The sequence below is a fragment of the Equus caballus genome, chromosome 17, assembly GCF_041296265.1.
Source record: "Equus caballus isolate H_3958 breed thoroughbred chromosome 17, TB-T2T, whole genome shotgun sequence".
NCBI classification, from domain to species: Eukaryota; Metazoa; Chordata; class Mammalia; order Perissodactyla; family Equidae; genus Equus; species Equus caballus.
In genome coordinates this window covers 95,048,982-95,066,484 of record NC_091700.1, presented here as the reverse complement: position 1 = coordinate 95,066,484, position 17,503 = coordinate 95,048,982, and the positions used below count along the sequence as shown (strand labels likewise).

The 17,503-nt window shown below is 41.0% G+C and overlaps 1 protein-coding gene across 1 annotated transcript in view; it reads left to right on the top strand.

The window, feature by feature from the left end:
* Positions 1-14,474, top strand: part of EFNB2 (ephrin B2) — a 41,148-nt gene extending 26,674 nt beyond the window's left edge. Inside the window, 3 exon segments of the mRNA NM_001114943.1 lie at positions 11,691-11,783; positions 12,507-12,620; positions 14,086-14,474. Coding sequence (NP_001108415.1) covers positions 11,691-11,783; positions 12,507-12,620; positions 14,086-14,474 — 596 coding nt within the window.
* Positions 14,475-17,503: the final 3,029 nt, after the last annotated feature.

The window sequence follows — 17,503 nt, the reverse complement described above, 5'->3', positions numbered from 1 at the left end:
GTTTTTACCACACTACCAAAATTATGTGAGTCAGAGATGGAGGAAAAATGGGTGCCATTGTGTTAATACCTTTTAGGTGAACAGTGGCCATGGCAGAGTCATTAGACAAGGGGACCACATGCACGGGGCACCTCCCAATTTAGCTTTCCATGGCTTTCACGTTATTTTTCTTTAAAGCTGTAGCCAAGACATGGACTTGTGGAATGTCTAAGAGTCGTCTTTCCTAATGATTGATTAAAAGTTCTTGCGTACTGTATACTCTGCCGTGTTCACAGTGGTCCTTCCACAAGCTGTCCCTCGCTCTCCATGCCTTGGGAGAGTCTTCCTTGAGAAGCACTAAACGAATCTGAATGAGTCACCATTTCTTAGGCCCTTCACTTGGTTAGCACTCTAAGGCATTTTTTTTTTTAATCAGAGCATATAAAATTGGAAGGCTCCACAGTCAGCTTTGCTATTTTTTAGGCGTAAACTCCACTTCTGAACAAAATTGCAAAATAAATCAAAATGCTTGCACACAAATATAATGAAACACTATTCTTAAGCAAAACAGAACAGTAGATTCCATTCTTGTATTTTGTTGAACATATATATACATTTGTTTATTTTCCTTTTCTGTTTTTGGTTTGCTTATTTCTGGGAGGTAGATCTGGCAATTGGCACTAAAATATACTGAAGTACTAGAATCTCTTTCCCCAGCAAAATAGTTATAGGAGCTTTCAAATGTCCTTTTCCGTATAGATTTCTTGGGATATATAAGAAAATGCAGCCTCTGTAAAGTGATTATGTGCTATATTTTATGAATAAATTTATATGATATGTGTAGCAAAAGCTACATTTCCATCAAGGTTAATGATCTGGCAACATCAGCCTATCACGTCCTCTGACTTTGTTGTGAGGATTTATGTTTGATACCTTGCATGTAATTGCTGAATTCAAGCATTTAAACACATTTTTATTTTTAACCTAAAACCGTCATCTTTGTAATAGAATGTTCATCAGAATCTTGGGTATTTGGAGGATATATCCACACACCACTTAGAGTGACAGGTCAACATAGTAGTTGAGAGTCTGGAGTTCTTGAATGCCCGTCAAAAAGTGACTTACCAGTCTCTGCCTCAGTGTCCCTCTCTGTAAACTGGGGATGATGACAGTCCCTGTCTGGGGTTGATGTGAGTTTAAATGGGGTTATGAGGGTGAAGCGCTGACTTCCATGGCTGGCCCCTAGGAAATACAGCTGTCTCTGAGGGGGAGGACGTGGGAGGCAGAGGACTGAAAGCAAACCCTTGCTGTCTGGCCAGCAGCGGGCGGGGAAGATGGGCTCAGAAAGGATTGTTTGTTTCGAAAACCATCCATAAGGTGAAACTCCGGGGAGTTTACAAGTTTCAATAATGCTGCATAACTTAATTATAAGATCTTCTCTCTTTGTCTTCTTGGAGTGTTATAAAAGTTCTTTTGTCTTTGGACTCCCTTACCAAGAAACATGCATTTATGTATCTCTTAGTGGGTGGGATTGCCCAAACTTGTTAGCAAATCCTCTTAAGACCCAAAAGAGACAGACTGGGAGGAGTCTCGCCTGCGTGGAATCACTTTCCCCACTTGCCTTTCCACCAGCTCGGCCAGGGCTTTTCCTCACGCCCCTAGTATGCAGAAGAAGCGCTATAGTTTTACTGATAATTTGAGCAGCGTCCTAATGTAGTATAAATATTCTTCTAGAGAAAAAATGTGTCAGAGTTGCCTTGTCCCTGAGACTAGCTGGAAAGGTACATCATTCCCTTAGTCTAATAATTAGAAGAATGTGCCTCTTATTTTTTCCCATAACGTGCAGTCCTTTTCTGACTGGATTGAAGGCTCTCCCAGAGTGTTCCGGTAAGGCTCCTTGTGGAATTTAATAGGAAGAAAGCTTACGTTCTTTCGACCTAAGGAATAAAGTCTTACTTCTGCTTATCTGGAGATTGTGCTGAGAAACTTGTGGCCTGCAGCTCTGATGGGTCCTGGCCACTGGGATGTTGATCCCAGATCCCTCAGCGTTTAGGATAGGGCTGGTGTAGATCAAGGCTCTTCACGCTCACTAGTGACAGGTCATCTCATTTAAAGCAGACAGGGCAGAGCGAGTCCCGTGAACACTCTTCCTTATTCCCAAAGTAACCAGCAAAAGAATAAGGGGACTGATTCTTGAAGTGGATGAGGGGAAATGGAAAACCTCATGTGCAGAAGAAGAGCAGAGCAAGAGCAGATGAGAAATGCGGGCAATGACTTGGGAAAAGAGAATTATTATTTTAGAATTGCTCAGAATAAAACTACCTTCACTGTTTCATAAAATACATCTTAATATCTTTAGCACCTGTATTTCGGGCTTTTTAAAAGTCCACATAGATTTATAAATAATTGAACAATACTGGAGACCTAATATACACATGAGAGAGAACAAGTTTCTTTCATAATAGCCTTTAAATATTCATCATGAGGCTCAAAACTTAAAGCAAAATAAAGCACTTTAGAAAATAGCTAGGAGGCACAGATAGACATAAAAAGATTAGTTTGAGAAAACTTATTTGTATAGTTCTCAAGAGTCACACATTGTTCCTAACACTCTGAAATCTCAGGCTGGGTGTTTGATCACTTAGGGGCGAGTGTTGTGGCCTCACATATTTTGTGTCACTTTGTAGTCCCGAAACACAGGTGATAGAGAAAGTTTATCACTGTGAGAAAACCGAAGCTTAGAAAGTGTGAGTAGTTTGGTACAGTTCACACAAGCATGAAATGTCAGAGTCGGAGCTCAAACCAGGGCCATCGGACCCTTAGAGCAACGTCATTAGTTTATGGCGGTGCCTTCTTGGTCACCAACCACATAAGTACATACACAGCGAGAGGGAAGATAGTGTATGGACCTATTATGTGACATGAAGAGTAGAATAGAGAGTGTCCGCACATCCATGTCACATGCCTGGTGACAGTAGAGAGAGTATACAGACATACAGAACACATACATAGCAATGGCAGAGAAGCTACAGATACCTAATGACCTCTCTGCGTGTATCAGACCTGGGGGGCCTGATCCCTGTCCTGTGTTATGTAACACGTAACTAACTTCAATCATATTCCCAAAGTTGAGCTCAGAAAATCCTACAGGGCAGTAGGAAAGGAGAAAGGGCCATTGGGAAAAGGTGGTTGTAATAGCAATTTGTCAGGTCTTCTGAATTTTCTTTTTAGATCTAGTCTATTAATCAGTTTCATTTCTTCAATAAGACTACGCTATTTTCTGTTCTTAAAGTGTTAAGTACTTTGAGCCCCTTGATAGAAAGTTGCTAAATAGTAAAATTATAAAAAATAAAAATCTCTTAAATATGCAAATAGAGGCAGTAAGAGACTTCAGATTTCCTTAGCCAAGTACAGTGCTGCAGTTTGGATGGATGGATGGATGGATGGACGGATGGGATGGACAGATGGACAGGCAGACAAAACTTCTGGCAGGGGCAGAATTGATCACTTCACAGAGGAGCCGGGCTGTGTGTTGCTAGAAGACAGATGTGCTTCACAAATGACTCTTTTAGGGAGGTAGTCCAGATTCATTGCTCCTGACGCTAAGCCGGGAGATGAAGGTATTCTTTTATTGAAGCAAACATGTGGAAAATTGCTCTGGATTCTTAGAGTACAGAACATGTCCCCTGAATGGAATAAGGTTCATGTGTAGGGCAGATTCAGACAGGGCACTTCAGTGGGGTTACTGCTGGTCTCTAGGTGGTCAAAGCAAATAACATCATGTCCATCTAAACTATTATGCCATGAGAGTGGCGCATTTTCTCATCTGCAGTGTTATATTCTAAACTGTCAGCAAACATTAATTCAGTCACTGGTGAAATCCTACCGCCCAGAGATGAACTCTGCCTCAGATGGATGTTTTCCACTTCAGTGCTGCGGGCTTGCAATTACTGGGTCATTAATATCATTGCATGCGATTAGTGACAGTAGAATGAGCAAGAGGTTTGTGGGACGTGCACCCTCCCCACCATGAACTTTTTACTCTGACCCTTTGCTCTGCAGTCGTTTCCATATTTCCACAAAGATCTTTTAATGATTAAGACAGTTAAAATCTCAGGACTGGGCAATGGATTGTGTGCTAGAAATAATTCACTCAAACACATGCCTCTTCATGGTTCAGAGTATTTTCCTTAGATATTATCACTATCTCTTGACCAGAAAGTCTCATTTTTAAAAATCTGAATGCTAAAGTAAAGCTAATAAAGACAATAGGGAATTATGTTTTATCTTTAGAACTCTTAAATCATTCTTGTTTTGTTTTTTTGATGTGAGTTTAGTCATTATATTGAAGTGGTCATCTGGCCACCTATTTTTAAAACACAATTCTCTTTCTTAGTAAGTTTTGGCCCATGTTAAGGTTGACTCTTATGTATAAAGGTGATTATTCTTATACCGTTGACTATCACATTCTCACAATGTTAACTTTGGCTAAGTCACTGTGACAATAAGATAAACTCTAGTAAAGCATACTAAACGAAAAGCTTTTTTATGAAATCATGTTGAGTTTTTTCACCTAATGAGAGATTCTGCCAACATAAATCATAACTTCTGGCAGTAAAAGCTTAGACTTTGAAAGGGGTAGTTTTCCCTCAACAGAATCCATTAAAAATTAAGATGCTAAGGTATTGCAAGCAATATTTTGAGGGGAAATGAAGTAAACCACTCCATAAATAATCTCCTGTGTTTGAGCATGCCCTAGAAAGAAGAGAGACGGGTGGTTTATTGCCAGGCCTGTTTGATCTCTCTCAGAAAACTGTCAGTGTACCCAACTGAGCCTGGAGGGTATTTCTTTTATTGTAGTGCATGCACACACACACACGCGCGCACGCATACGCATTCACTGCTCCTTTGTCCCCCATCTTTTTCACTCTGGTTGTGTGTAATCAGTGACTTTCAGGACGGTGTTATCAAAGATAACTATGATAACTCGATAGGTTGGCCTCCCTCAATGACCACATCTTGTAGGATATATGAGATATGATAATATATATTATGTTGACACCTTCAGATTCAGTTCCACATAGTATCCTCAAATTTCCCCTCTTCCCAAAAAAGTAATATAAAGTGGCAAAGTAATATATGTCATTAAGTCTTTTAGTGAATACCAAAGCAGTTTAGTAAACTGTTTCAAGTTTGTTACATTTTTGAAAACACCTCATTTCTGAGCTAATAGAATATCCTATCATTGTTCATGATGAACATTTGAAATTGAGAAAATAACATTATATGATTTTATTCAAGATCATCCATTTTATACTCAGCACCTGGTATCTTTACTCATATTTTAATACTAGAATACAGGAGGTAAGGTCTAAGTTGTGACTTATTTTAAAATTCATTTTCCAAATCGTTCTGTCTGTGGGAGAAACTAATTAATTTCATCGTACAGAAGTCACTGGGGCTAAGCCAGTTATTACTGCTTAATGCATGATTTACTGCTTTAAAATTTCAAAACACAACCATAGTGATATGATTTTCATTCAAGTATTTCTTCTTATCCTACTGGAACAATGTTTCCTTGGGTGAGAAACACACAGATCCTACAGCTCTAGTAGTTTAGACAATGTTTCAACTGTGAACAATTCCCCACACACTGGAATCAGTTCACCAGATGTCAGTGAGAGCCAGCTCGTCAAGCAGAGACTTTAAAAAAACAACTTTCTGTGGATTTTCTATATTTCTTTTTGAAAATATCTTCCTTTGTATTTTTCTTTCTTCAAATTGAGGCCACTTTAAGAAGTATCTATAAAACTTTTACTCTAAGGTCAGGCATTATGAGATCAAATGCCGTATGATTTGAAATAATGCTGAACTTTTTTTGCTAGTACAACAAGCAAAAATAACGAGGCCCTTGGAAAGTCATGATGGAATATTCCTCATTTCTTTCCCTGTAAATCCACAGAGAAAAGCAGGTAGCAAGGAAGAAGCTAGAAGAAGTGAATTTTTCTTCTTCCTTTTGGCACTTTATACAGATGTTTCTGTTTCAGAAGTTTTTATTAAAGGAAAAAACATTTATTTTTGACGTTCAGTGAACGTTATCATTTCCATGTTTAGAATTTTTCTCCCAAGTTAATATCTTAAAGGATAACCATGATACTCAAGGCATGAAACTACATTGAGTTCTAGAAATTGAATCCCTGCTTCTGTAGCATGTATTTTGAATTTGCACCACACATTTTGAATTTGAATTGCTGTCAAAGTGTTAAGTGGATCTTAGCTTCCTGGGTGTATGTTCACCTTAAGTAATTACGTTTTATCAGCCTCCTTGTTTTTCAGCTTACATATCTCATTCCATTTTTTTTCTTTTCAACACTCACAAAGTTGCTAGCCCTGGTAGAAGAAAATAGTAACCCAGTTTGTGTATGATGTTTTTTTGAATGTCACGGCTTTACTTTCTGTGCTTCTCACTTGATTCTGCTTCCTTTCGTTCCTCACTTGGCCGGGTAATAGGCTTCTGGTTCTTCAGAAGTCTGTGTTAAGCTTACGGAGACTGAGATGTCAGAAGGCTGCCCTAAGAAATCACAATTTTCAGGGCCGACGTATGATGACATGGTGGAAAAGAATACAGTCACGAGTTGCTTAACGATGGGGACACATTCTGAGAAATGTGTCCTTAGGCTATTTTGTCATTGTGCAAACATCATAGAGTGCACTTACACAAACCTAGAGGGGATAACCTACTACACACCTGGGCTCTAGAGTACTAATCTTATGGGACCACCATCCTCTATGCAGTTGGTTGTTGACCAAAACATTGTTATGCAGCGTATGACTACAGTACAAAGAGGATGGGATTGGTAGAAGATTTTCATAAAATGCTGTTTGTTTCATAATCAAATAAGAGAGAATTATGTCATGTGCAGCTTTGTATAAAGACAAGGTTTTTATTCTTACTGGAAAACTGAGCTCTGTGGCTTTCCTGACTCTGTATGCTTTTCTCTCTCTCTCTCTCTGGTGGACTTCTCTGAAGTTGATAGAAATATTTGTTTTGAGTGTCCATTAATCCCCTACCCCATTCCAGCCCCATCCCACTAAGGTACCTTTTAAAATAGTTTGAAATATCCTCCATAGTGTCAGTGTATGTTGATGTTTCATTCTTTCCGTCATAAACTAAGGATTTTCCTTCAGTGTGATGTTATTATTCTGTAGGATGTTTTCGTGCTGCCCGCATTCTTAACCTCTTTGTGAATAGGACCCATATATGGGCACAAATCCAGCAGCTGAATTCTCCATCTGATTAGCACAACCTACGGATGTGATACACTTAAAAACAGCCAAGATCCAGTGCAGCAACTAAGGCTCCTGGGGTGCGGAGCAGTAACAATCAAATAAAGACATGTTAAAATGCAATAATACTTCCTCCGTGGGCACCACCTAAAAAACACAGCCACGACTATTCTTGCCCTTTAGTGTGCTTTACTCACTGATTCTCCTTTTTTCTACTCAGATAACCAGCGTACTGTTCCCAGTGAGTATGAAGTGCAGATAAGTTCGTGTGCAAATGAACGGGAAGCCACTGACGCTGGCTGTGTAGTTTTCAGATATTAAGAGAAATTTCAGGCAGTGTGAACTCAGGGTACTTTTTTGCTGAGCAAAGATCTCCACCCACTGAAGGTCAGGCCCTCGGGGACAGTGTAATGACTTCAGGACTCTGACTATGTGCAATTAGATCTCTGAAGCAAGAGCTTTTAAAGCAGGCTATAAAATGCCCATGTATCTCTATTAAACCTATTTTCTAACTAGATGGAGAAACTTCTCTAGTAATTTTTAATTTTATAAAGTCTAATTTTTCCATGGGCCAAGGGAAAAAAACTGTCTGGGCACTAAAAGCTTTGGTATAACAATGTTATTTTTTCTCTCTAAATGATTAAATGCAATTTCATCCATTTAGTAATACTATGATTGTGGGGGCAATAGATAATGCTAGCAGGGAGACATCAGGAAAACTAAGTATAATGCAGTAACAATTTATTTTTACTCTTTCTCTAAGTTAAAAATTCCCAATACATTCGAGTATTAAATAAATCACAAAATTGTCTCCTGAACTGAAAATAGAGTTTATTCCCAAACATTAGCAATTTCTTGTTGTTTTTCAAAGTCAGCTGCTAAGCCTTTTAAAGCTTCTTGGTGACTGGCCTTTGTGGCAGACATCAGAATATTAATCTTGTGGCTTTCTTTCACAGTTCACTGCTGGTAAAGAGGCGCGTTCCAGACAGGACGTTGTTGGCCCTGCTGTTGCTCAGGGCGGGGCAGGAAGCCCTCTGGAATTAGACCCACGCTCCCCACACTCCCTGATAAGGAGGTTGTAGGGGAGGGAGAGGTTAATTCTCATTATGGGATCAAATATAAAATAACTTAAAGTCACTCTGAATTATTTTATAATTGCTATAAAGTTTACCTTCAGAAGATTCAGTTGGTACTGACTTTCTTACAGGGTTTTCTGTGACAGCGTAAATCATTCCTAACTTAGGGCAAAAACCTTTCATGGCAGAACATCTAACTGTATTTTCAAGTTTAGCCTCTTTTTAAACAGCCAAGTATTTGGGATGCTATTTTAACGTTAGTAATGAATTTTTCAATATCTTCCGGTAACCTTTGCAACTTCCAAGTTGACTTAAAGGGGAGTCTGGAATGTAGTGGACAAACCGTCTTCGCTCACAGCGTTGTGCCCCTTGACCCGCCCGTGACCTTCACCCTGACTCTCCCCGAAAGCAATGGCCTCCGGCATCCCAGAACTCTGCCAAGGCAGCATCTGTGGATTTCCCTCGATGCGTGTCCAAGGCTTGAAGGCTTTTTACTCTCTGAAGAATAAAAAAGTCTCAACTGTGAAAGATGCAAAGCAGTTTCGTATGATTGTCCTCTACTTTCTTAGCATCTGCGGACATTCAATTATAGATTGCCGTTTTACTTGAATACTTTGAGTTCTTTGCACTTGGAGGTTATTCGGACATCACTTTGCGTAAACCTAGGGAGCTCTGCACAAAGGCATTGATATTCAGAAAAGGCATTGACCTACAAATTAAAATCAAAGGAAAATGTCACGCAAATTATGTGCACCTCCTGTGCTTCCAAAGTGACCAAGCAGAAGTAGCCAGTAGTTTCTGCCTCTGCAGATGCCGTTTTCAATTACATTGCCAGTGACTCATCTCCGTCAGGGCTTCTCTTAGCCTTCTGGGTGTTCATTTATCTTTTTTTCCTTTCAGACCTAAATCTTTGACCTTTTTTCCTCCAGATTACAATAAACAAAATGTATATTCTTCCCTTTTTTTTTCTGTGCACCAGCCTTCATATCTTATTTTTATCATTTGTCAGGTTAGTGTCAAGCTTTTAGCAAGAAAAAGTTAGTCACTTAACTTTGAGTGTGGTACACTTTTGCATGTGCGTGCATTTATGTGTATAAGAGCTAGAAAGCATTGAGATTCCACTTAAATTACGTAAACTAAACCTTTGAAACAGCCAACTTTGAAACTAAACTTTTGAGGCAGTGAAAAAAAGACAGCGGTTTTCTACTTGTTTCTGTATGAAAACACATCCTAATTTTTGGGAAAAATCAAATGAGAAAACTCTACATGGGGGCTGGCCCGGTGGTACAGCGGTTAAGTTCGCACATTCCGCTTCTCGGCGGCCCGGGGTTCACTGGTTCAGATCCCGGGTGCGGACGTGGCACCGCTTGGCATGCCATGCTGTGGTAGGTGTCCCACATATGAAAAAGTAGAGGAAGATGGGCGTGGATGTTAGCTCAGGGCCAGGCTTCCTCAGCAAAAAGAGGAGGATGGGCAGTAGTTAGCTCTGGGTTAATCTTCCTCAAAAAAAAAAAAGAAAGAAAAGAAAACTCTACATAGTTAAGTGAAGATTATAGAGCTGCTCTGAAATTGTCCAGAAACAGTGCCCCTCGTAGATATCCATACTGTTCTCAGCCTTTAGGAGGAAAGGATAATTTGAAATTTAGGCACATGTCTGGAGGAGGGAAAAGGAAAAGAGAAGGATGAAGAAATGGGGGGGGGTGGTAAGTTGATTTTTTGTTTTTAGATTCACAGAACCATGCAAAGTTTTTAGGTGTTTGTTTTAACTTGTCTGCCAAACATTTTTCTCAACAATCTACAAAAGGATGCTATCTACTTTGTACCCCCCAAAAATTATTATGGCAATTTTTGCCCAGTTTCCCAGGAGAAACTCAGTGTCAGCAATAGCAGAGTGAGATATGATTGTGAGACTGTGAACACTAAGGAAACACTCAGATAAGCAAACAGATATTTATACACGTTAGAGGCAGCCATTGTTTTTAAGGAAAAGGGTGAAAGTAAAAGTTGATAACTCAAGAACACAAAGGCTAGTCAATAAGTGCCCTGTTTTCCAGCTCATATAATTATCTATGATGTCCATATTTCTATACGTGCAGCTAGAGCTTGTTTCTGACCCACCATTTGGAAAACAAACAACCCTTTAAAAGAATGTCCTTTTGATTTGCTTTTGCCAGAAAGTCTGTCCCTTTTTCAGTCCCTTTAAAAGTATCATATTAGTAGACAAGACTTTGGTTATCAAAGTAGAAAATGATTTACATTGCAGAAAGGTATATGAAACACTTCTGTTCCTTGCCCCTTGAACTTTAGAGGAATGAAAATGTCTAGCACTCTCCACTTTCTTTTCTCTTCTGGAACTTGACCTGTCATTTAAATCCTGTTCCTCAGGAAAGTACCTGGCAGCCTCTCTTTACAGCTCTAGTTACCACGCTATTCAGAGAACTCAACATCCTAAAGAGACAGAACAGTAACCTGTTTAAACAGAGTAGAGCATAGGATATGTAAAAAAAATCCTGAAAATGGTCGAGTATTCTGTCCTCCTTCTGTCTCTCCCTCTTGAAGTGGAAAGGGAATGGAGCTGGTGAATGTGCGGCAGGTGGCTGCGGGAATCCTCACCTTATGTGCCAAGTTGCCACCGGACCTGACAGGTGTGTGTGGTTCTCTTCTGTCCATCAGAGTTGTCCTGCGAGAGGTAGCTTGGTTGAAGAGTTTGACTGAGCTCGATCGTGGTAATAACTCACTCGTTCTTTCTGGTTCACAAAATGATGGAGACAAACTTCAGAATTTGAAGACCTAAATTCTAATATGCTTCTTAAGCTTGAATACGGCTGGGAAAAGAAGAAAAGGGGCGTGGGAGTCTCCTCTCTTAGTGTTTACAGAACTTGGATGCTTGACAAACAGGGCGCATCAAGCTGATTGTTCTCAAGGCAGGAAATCTGTAGTAGAGGAAGCAGGTGTTGTGTGATGATTACCACATTTTGAAATTACTGTATTAACTATTTTGCTCTGAGGAGTTTGACCCCAAAATAGTCAGTAAGCTTTTTGGAAGATGCTATCCCTTTTATCTATAGACTTATTCTGCATCAGTTGATTACAAAGGAAGGAGAAAGTGCTTAAGTAAATTTGAAACCAGATAACATACATGGAGCAGTGTTGACAGTATCCATTTTTCTTTATTTCTTTTTTTTTATTTTTGGCTTTCAGCATCCCATACGTTCAGAGAACTTGTGACTGAGAGTGAATTCTTATTTTTCAGATTGTTTTCAGACATTTCATGTTCATGTAAACTTGGCTTATTGAGTTCCTGATTTTTCTTTATTTTTTTGTTTTGTCCATTTTATTTTTAATCAGCTACATCAAATGGGTCTTTGGAGGGCCTGGATAACCAGGAGGGAGGGGTGTGCCAGACAAGAGCCATGAAGATCCTCATGAAAGTTGGACAAGGTAAAGACCATCTGCCGCTTCGTGAAGCCACTGTAATCTGGTTGAGCCCCCAGCTAGTGTGGTGCAAATGTTGCTGACACCGCCTTCATTCACTCTTCTCTGTAGTTTTGAAAGCAAACCTTTCTCTGCACCTTGAGCCACTGACAGATTTTCTCAAGTCAATGTAACAAACTTCTTTTATTAGAGATACTTCTAAAAGTTAAGGTCAGCCGGGTAGACTGTCTATTGCCATATACACACATATATATTTTTTCTTCTTAAAAGCGAAACACCTCTTTGGTTCATAATTAAAATATCCACTATGAAAACTAAGTTTCTGCAGTTTTGCCCATTTCTGCATCTTGACTACAGAAGACTTTTGTTCACTGAGCTTTTTCACATATAGATAACCTATTGTGCAGAAAGAATTATTCTTCTAATTAGAAATTGGTATAGTAGTCAATCAACTCGCTCACTTAAATTGAAATGTCATCTGCAATGCTCTTCCTGCCAAATGCAAGGATCCCTATAGTTTCCACAGATGGCCTCACAATCTAAACCTCTGAAATAACTAGTGTAACCATTTTGTTTTAAAAGGAAAATTATATTCTTGTATCTCACAGTAGTTTGCATAAAGAATCTTATGTTCATTGCTATTCATGCCTTTTGAGATATATATCCAGCTCCTAAAGCCAGAACTTATCAGATGTCTGCGCTGTAAGTAATCGTTTGTTTTTCATATAGATGCAAGTTCTGCTGGGTCACCCAGGCATAATGATCCAACAAGACGTCCAGAACTAGAAGCTGGTACAAACGGAAGAAGTTCAACAACAAGTCCCTTTGTCAAACCAAACCCAGGTATGGCAGCATGACCTGTGTGTGTAGGTCTCTGGGCACCGTACACTTCCTTTCTCAAGAGGTGGAACAGAACCAAAGTACTTTGACACCAGTAGGGTTAACTTGTAGTTACCAAAGTCAGTCATCTTTGCTCACAGTTGGTTGTTATTAATTACTCAATAAGAACAAAATGATTCATTCCCATGAAAGTCTTGCATCCAAAAGAGTAGGATTCATCAGCTTTAAGTGTCAATTATTAACACTACTATCCCAGACCAAAGTTGTTTTCCTTGGCTGACGCTTTATCATGCTGGTTGCAACACTGGCTTAAAGCCAGTGTTAGTGTATATATAATTAATGTTCTAATCCGTCATCTAATTATATCTAATCCACAAAGAGCCTGATTGATCCTCTTCTACATTTTAGATGGTAACATCTTAAAATGTTGCATAATGCCATTTTTTTCAGGTAGTTATGTCGAAAATTTTTTTCACCTTTCCAGTGTAAATAAAATACTAAGCAGCTCCTTGGCAAAAGTTTAGAATACCAGATGAAATTTTCTGTCATTTAATTTCATTTTCTTAACGGTCTTTGAACAAATAGCTGTGTATCTGTTCCCATGCTAATGAATTTTTTATGTGGTGCTTGAGCAGACGTCAGCAGTTTTGTATCAGGGACCCGTAGGCCTGGTTGGTAGTCCTGTGAATTTAGCATCTGTAGCAATATTCCATCTCTTTTCAAGCGTCAAGGAGGGAGGTTGTTATTTCTAGCTTTCAATGACAAGATGTGTCAAATTCTTGTGACAAACTGATAAATGGATAATATAATGATGCCAGGCAATTTTTTAGTGCTTAACATTTGGGTTGGCAGTCTGTTCAGTGTGAGAGATTCTGCTGCCTTCCAAATATATTCTAAGTGTAAATCAAATAATACAAACGAGTTACAAGAGGAACGTTCTCCCAGGCCCCATCATTCCTCTCACAGGCTTCTGCCATTCTGCCAGTAGGCAGGGCCTGTCTCTGGAAGGCAGGCTGTTGGGAGTCCCATGAAGCTGCCGTACCTAGAGGAAAGTGGAGGAGCTGGACAGCTTGGGCAGTGAGTGCCAACCCAGAGAACTGGCTGCTTCCTTTTTCCTCCCTGCCGTGGCCTGGGGCTGGCTGACGTGGGTTCAGACATGCGGCAAGATCAAGGGCTGGCTGTCACAGCCCATCCACACGGCTGCCGGATGATGATATCTGAAAGGGAAACGATGTGGTTTGGGAGCAGTGTGAAAGTTCGACCTAGCCACATCTCCTTTCCTGTCGATCGCTGACTTCTGCCATTTGCATTTAGTTATTAAACCAGGTAATTGGTTTGTCAAAGTCTAGCTGCCAGTTAAACCTTTGGCCCTGCTTAGTTTTCACATTTTGAAGGGCCCTGAAAGCGGCCTTTTAGCACTCAGGACAGAGATAACCATTCTGGTTCTTCTCTTCCTCCACCTCTGCAGGTTCTAGCACAGACGGCAACAGCGCCGGACATTCTGGGAACAATATCCTCGGTTCCGAAGTGGCCTTATTCGCAGGGATTGCTTCAGGATGCATCATCTTCATCGTCATCATCATCACGCTCGTGGTCCTCCTGCTGAAGTACCGGAGAAGACACAGGAAGCACTCACCGCAGCACACGGCCACGCTGTCGCTCAGCACGTTGGCCACGCCCAAGCGCAGTGGCAACAACAACGGCTCGGAGCCCAGTGACATTATCATCCCGCTGAGGACTGCGGACAGTGTTTTCTGCCCCCACTACGAGAAGGTCAGTGGGGATTATGGGCACCCGGTGTACATAGTCCAGGAGATGCCTCCCCAGAGCCCAGCGAACATTTACTACAAGGTCTGAGACTTGGCGGTGCCTTCGCTTTCCCGGAGGAAACTTACTGTCCCGCTGCCGCCCAGAGGGTTTGATGACCCCTGTGTCTCGAATGGACTGAAGCACAGCGGGGGAGGGGGAACACTCCTTCTCGGAAGAGCCCTGTTGAGTTGGACAGCTTACCTAGTCTGTAGCGTTTCGGCCGTGGTGAATACAGATGCTCACCGACAGCTGGAAGACTTGTGTAGAAGATGCCCATTCGGACTGCGGCGCTCGCCTCACACCTCTCATCCTCGAAGCCATGGGCTGCAGTCACTCAGGCCTACACAGAAGCCAAGGGAAGGCAGAGCGGTGGGCGGACGGGAGCGAGCTGTGAGCATCCTGGGAAGATGACCCAGGATGCCACGCCTGGAAATGCCGTCTTCTGCCTCGGGTGTGTCCCTCCGAGGTACATCCTGGACTTGTCGCACAGACCTCTGGCTGAGTGAGGCTTTAAAGAGAGAGCTCTAGCTTCTAGTCCTCACTGTTGCACACACTCCCTCTGTTATCCAGGGCTCTGCACTACTTCACTGAGATTTCCTCTCGCTCCATGTTCTGCGTCACTAATGGGACATTAATGTTTGGAGTCTCCTAGTCCATCCATTTGCAACAACAGCTCCAGCTGAATGGGTAATGCATTTTTAGGAATTGTGTTTGCTAATAAGGAGCCCTCCAGCCAGACCCTAGGCTGTCAGCCAAGGAAGACTAGGAATTCGTGGGAAGGGGTAGGCCGGGGAAAAGGGCTGTCTGCAAATGTAGTTCCACGCTGCTGCCTCTGAAACACAGTTGGAGGGGAAAACCCAATTAGGTAGCACAGCACTTTGGTTTTGCTAGGATTTTAAGAGGCAAGAAGGAGACCCAACAACACGTGGTGGATTAGGGTGCATTTGAGGGAATTCACTGTTATCAAATAGCAATGTGCAGGAAAACACATAGTCCCTCTTCGCTGGGTGGCACAAAGGGGCATTGTTGGTAGAGGAGCAGGCTTGGAGGGAAGGGAGAAAGTAGGCCGCTGGTGATGGATTCGGGCAGGACTGTTGTGGTACTGGCAATAAGATGTACAGCTCCGAAGCTGTAGGAAAGTCGGTCTGCTTTGGATGACGTTTAAAGCAGACTCAGCTGCTATACTTATCACATTTTTATTAAACACAGGGAAAGCATTTAGAAGAATAGCAGAGAGCCAAATCTGACCTAGAAGTTTGAAAGCCAAAGGTCACACAGGCTGTAATTCCATCATCATTGACGTTATTAAAGAATGCTCATATATAAAAGGTAGGTCAGATCCCCCGTCCCCACAGTGCCCCTCCCCACCCCTCATCCCTGATTGAGCCTTACGACACTTTGGTTTATGGCGGTGCTGTCCCAGCTGCGAGGCCGCGGGGTAGGTACTGAGTGAGGCCGCAGCGCGGGTGCTCTGGATCAAGGTGAAGCACATATGGCAAACCTCTTAGAGTCCTTACGAGGGAAATAAATTATGATGTCGAGGGGCAGAAGGAAGATAGGGCGTATTTATAATAGGTATATAGAACACAAGGGATATAAAGTGAAAGATTTTTACTAATATATATTTTAAGATTGCACACAATACACACCAGAAGATGTGAAATTCATTTGTGGCAATTAAGTGGTCCCAATGCTCAGTGCTTTAAAAAAAGGAAAATTGGACAGCTACTTCTGGGAAAAACAAATCACTCCAAAAATAACAATAATGAAAGCAAATACAAAAATAACCAAGCCCTCTGAAGGCATCTCACGTAACCGTAGACTAGGAAATGCAAGCCCCAATACCAGGAAATCTATGTGACTGCACCATATATTTAACAATGACAAGATGTTCCGGCATTTATTTTCTGTGCTGTGTTTTCCCTTGCCTTATGGCTGAAGTGTTCGCTAGAATCCACCGGGTCATATCGAGGGGGTTTCAGCTGAAAGTTTAGCTGTAGCTCCCTCATCCCGCCTCCCCCCCCCCCCCCGCCCCCTCCCTCCTGGGAAACAAAAAGAGTAAACAGGAAACCTACTTTTTATGTGCTATGCAAAATAGACATCTTTAACATAGTCCTGTTACTATGGTAACGCTTTGCTTTCTGAATTGGGAGAAAAAAATGTAGCAACAGCATTTTAAGGTTCTCAAACCTCCAGTGAATACCTGCAAAAATGAGTTGTCACAGAAATTATTCTTCTCTATTTCCTGAACCTGAAAATGATGTTGGTCCAAAGTGCGTGTGTGTATGTATGAGTGGGTGTGTGGTATACATGTGTACATATATGTATAATATATATCTGCAATATATATTATATATATCTATATCATATTTCTGTGGACGGTTGCCATGGTGACCAGCCACAGTACATATGTAATTCTTTCCATCACCCCAACCTCTCCTTTACGTGCATTTGTACAAGATTTTCTTGTAAGCCATCAAAAATTACCTTTAGGATGGGGGAGAGGGGCAAGAAGGGGAAAAATGGGAAATAGTCTGATTTTAATGAAATCAAATGTGTGTGTCATCGGTTGGCTACGTTTTGGTTATATGCTAAACTGTGAAAAATCAGATGAATTGATGAAGAGTTACCTGCAACAAATTGACAAGTGTTCTGTGCGTCTGTTTTGTGTCTGGTGCAGAGTATGACAATCTACCAACTGTCCCTTTATTTGAAGTTGGTTCAGCTTTGGAAAGTTACTGTAAATGCCTTGCTTGTGTTATCATCCCTAGTCACCCGACTTCGGAATTTGCACCATAATGTTTAAGTGAAGATGCTGTAAATAGGTTCAGATTTTACTGTATATGGATTTGGGGTGTTACAGTAGCCTTATTCACCTTTTTAATAAAAATACACATGAAAACAAGACAGAAATGGCTTTTCTTACCCAGATTGTGTACATAAAGCAATGTTGGTTTTTTATAAAGTCTAAGCAAGATGTTTTGTATAAAATCTGAATTTTGCAATGTATTTAGCTACAGCTTGTTAAACGGCAGTGTCATTCCCCTTTGCACTGTAATGAGGAAAAAAAATGGTAT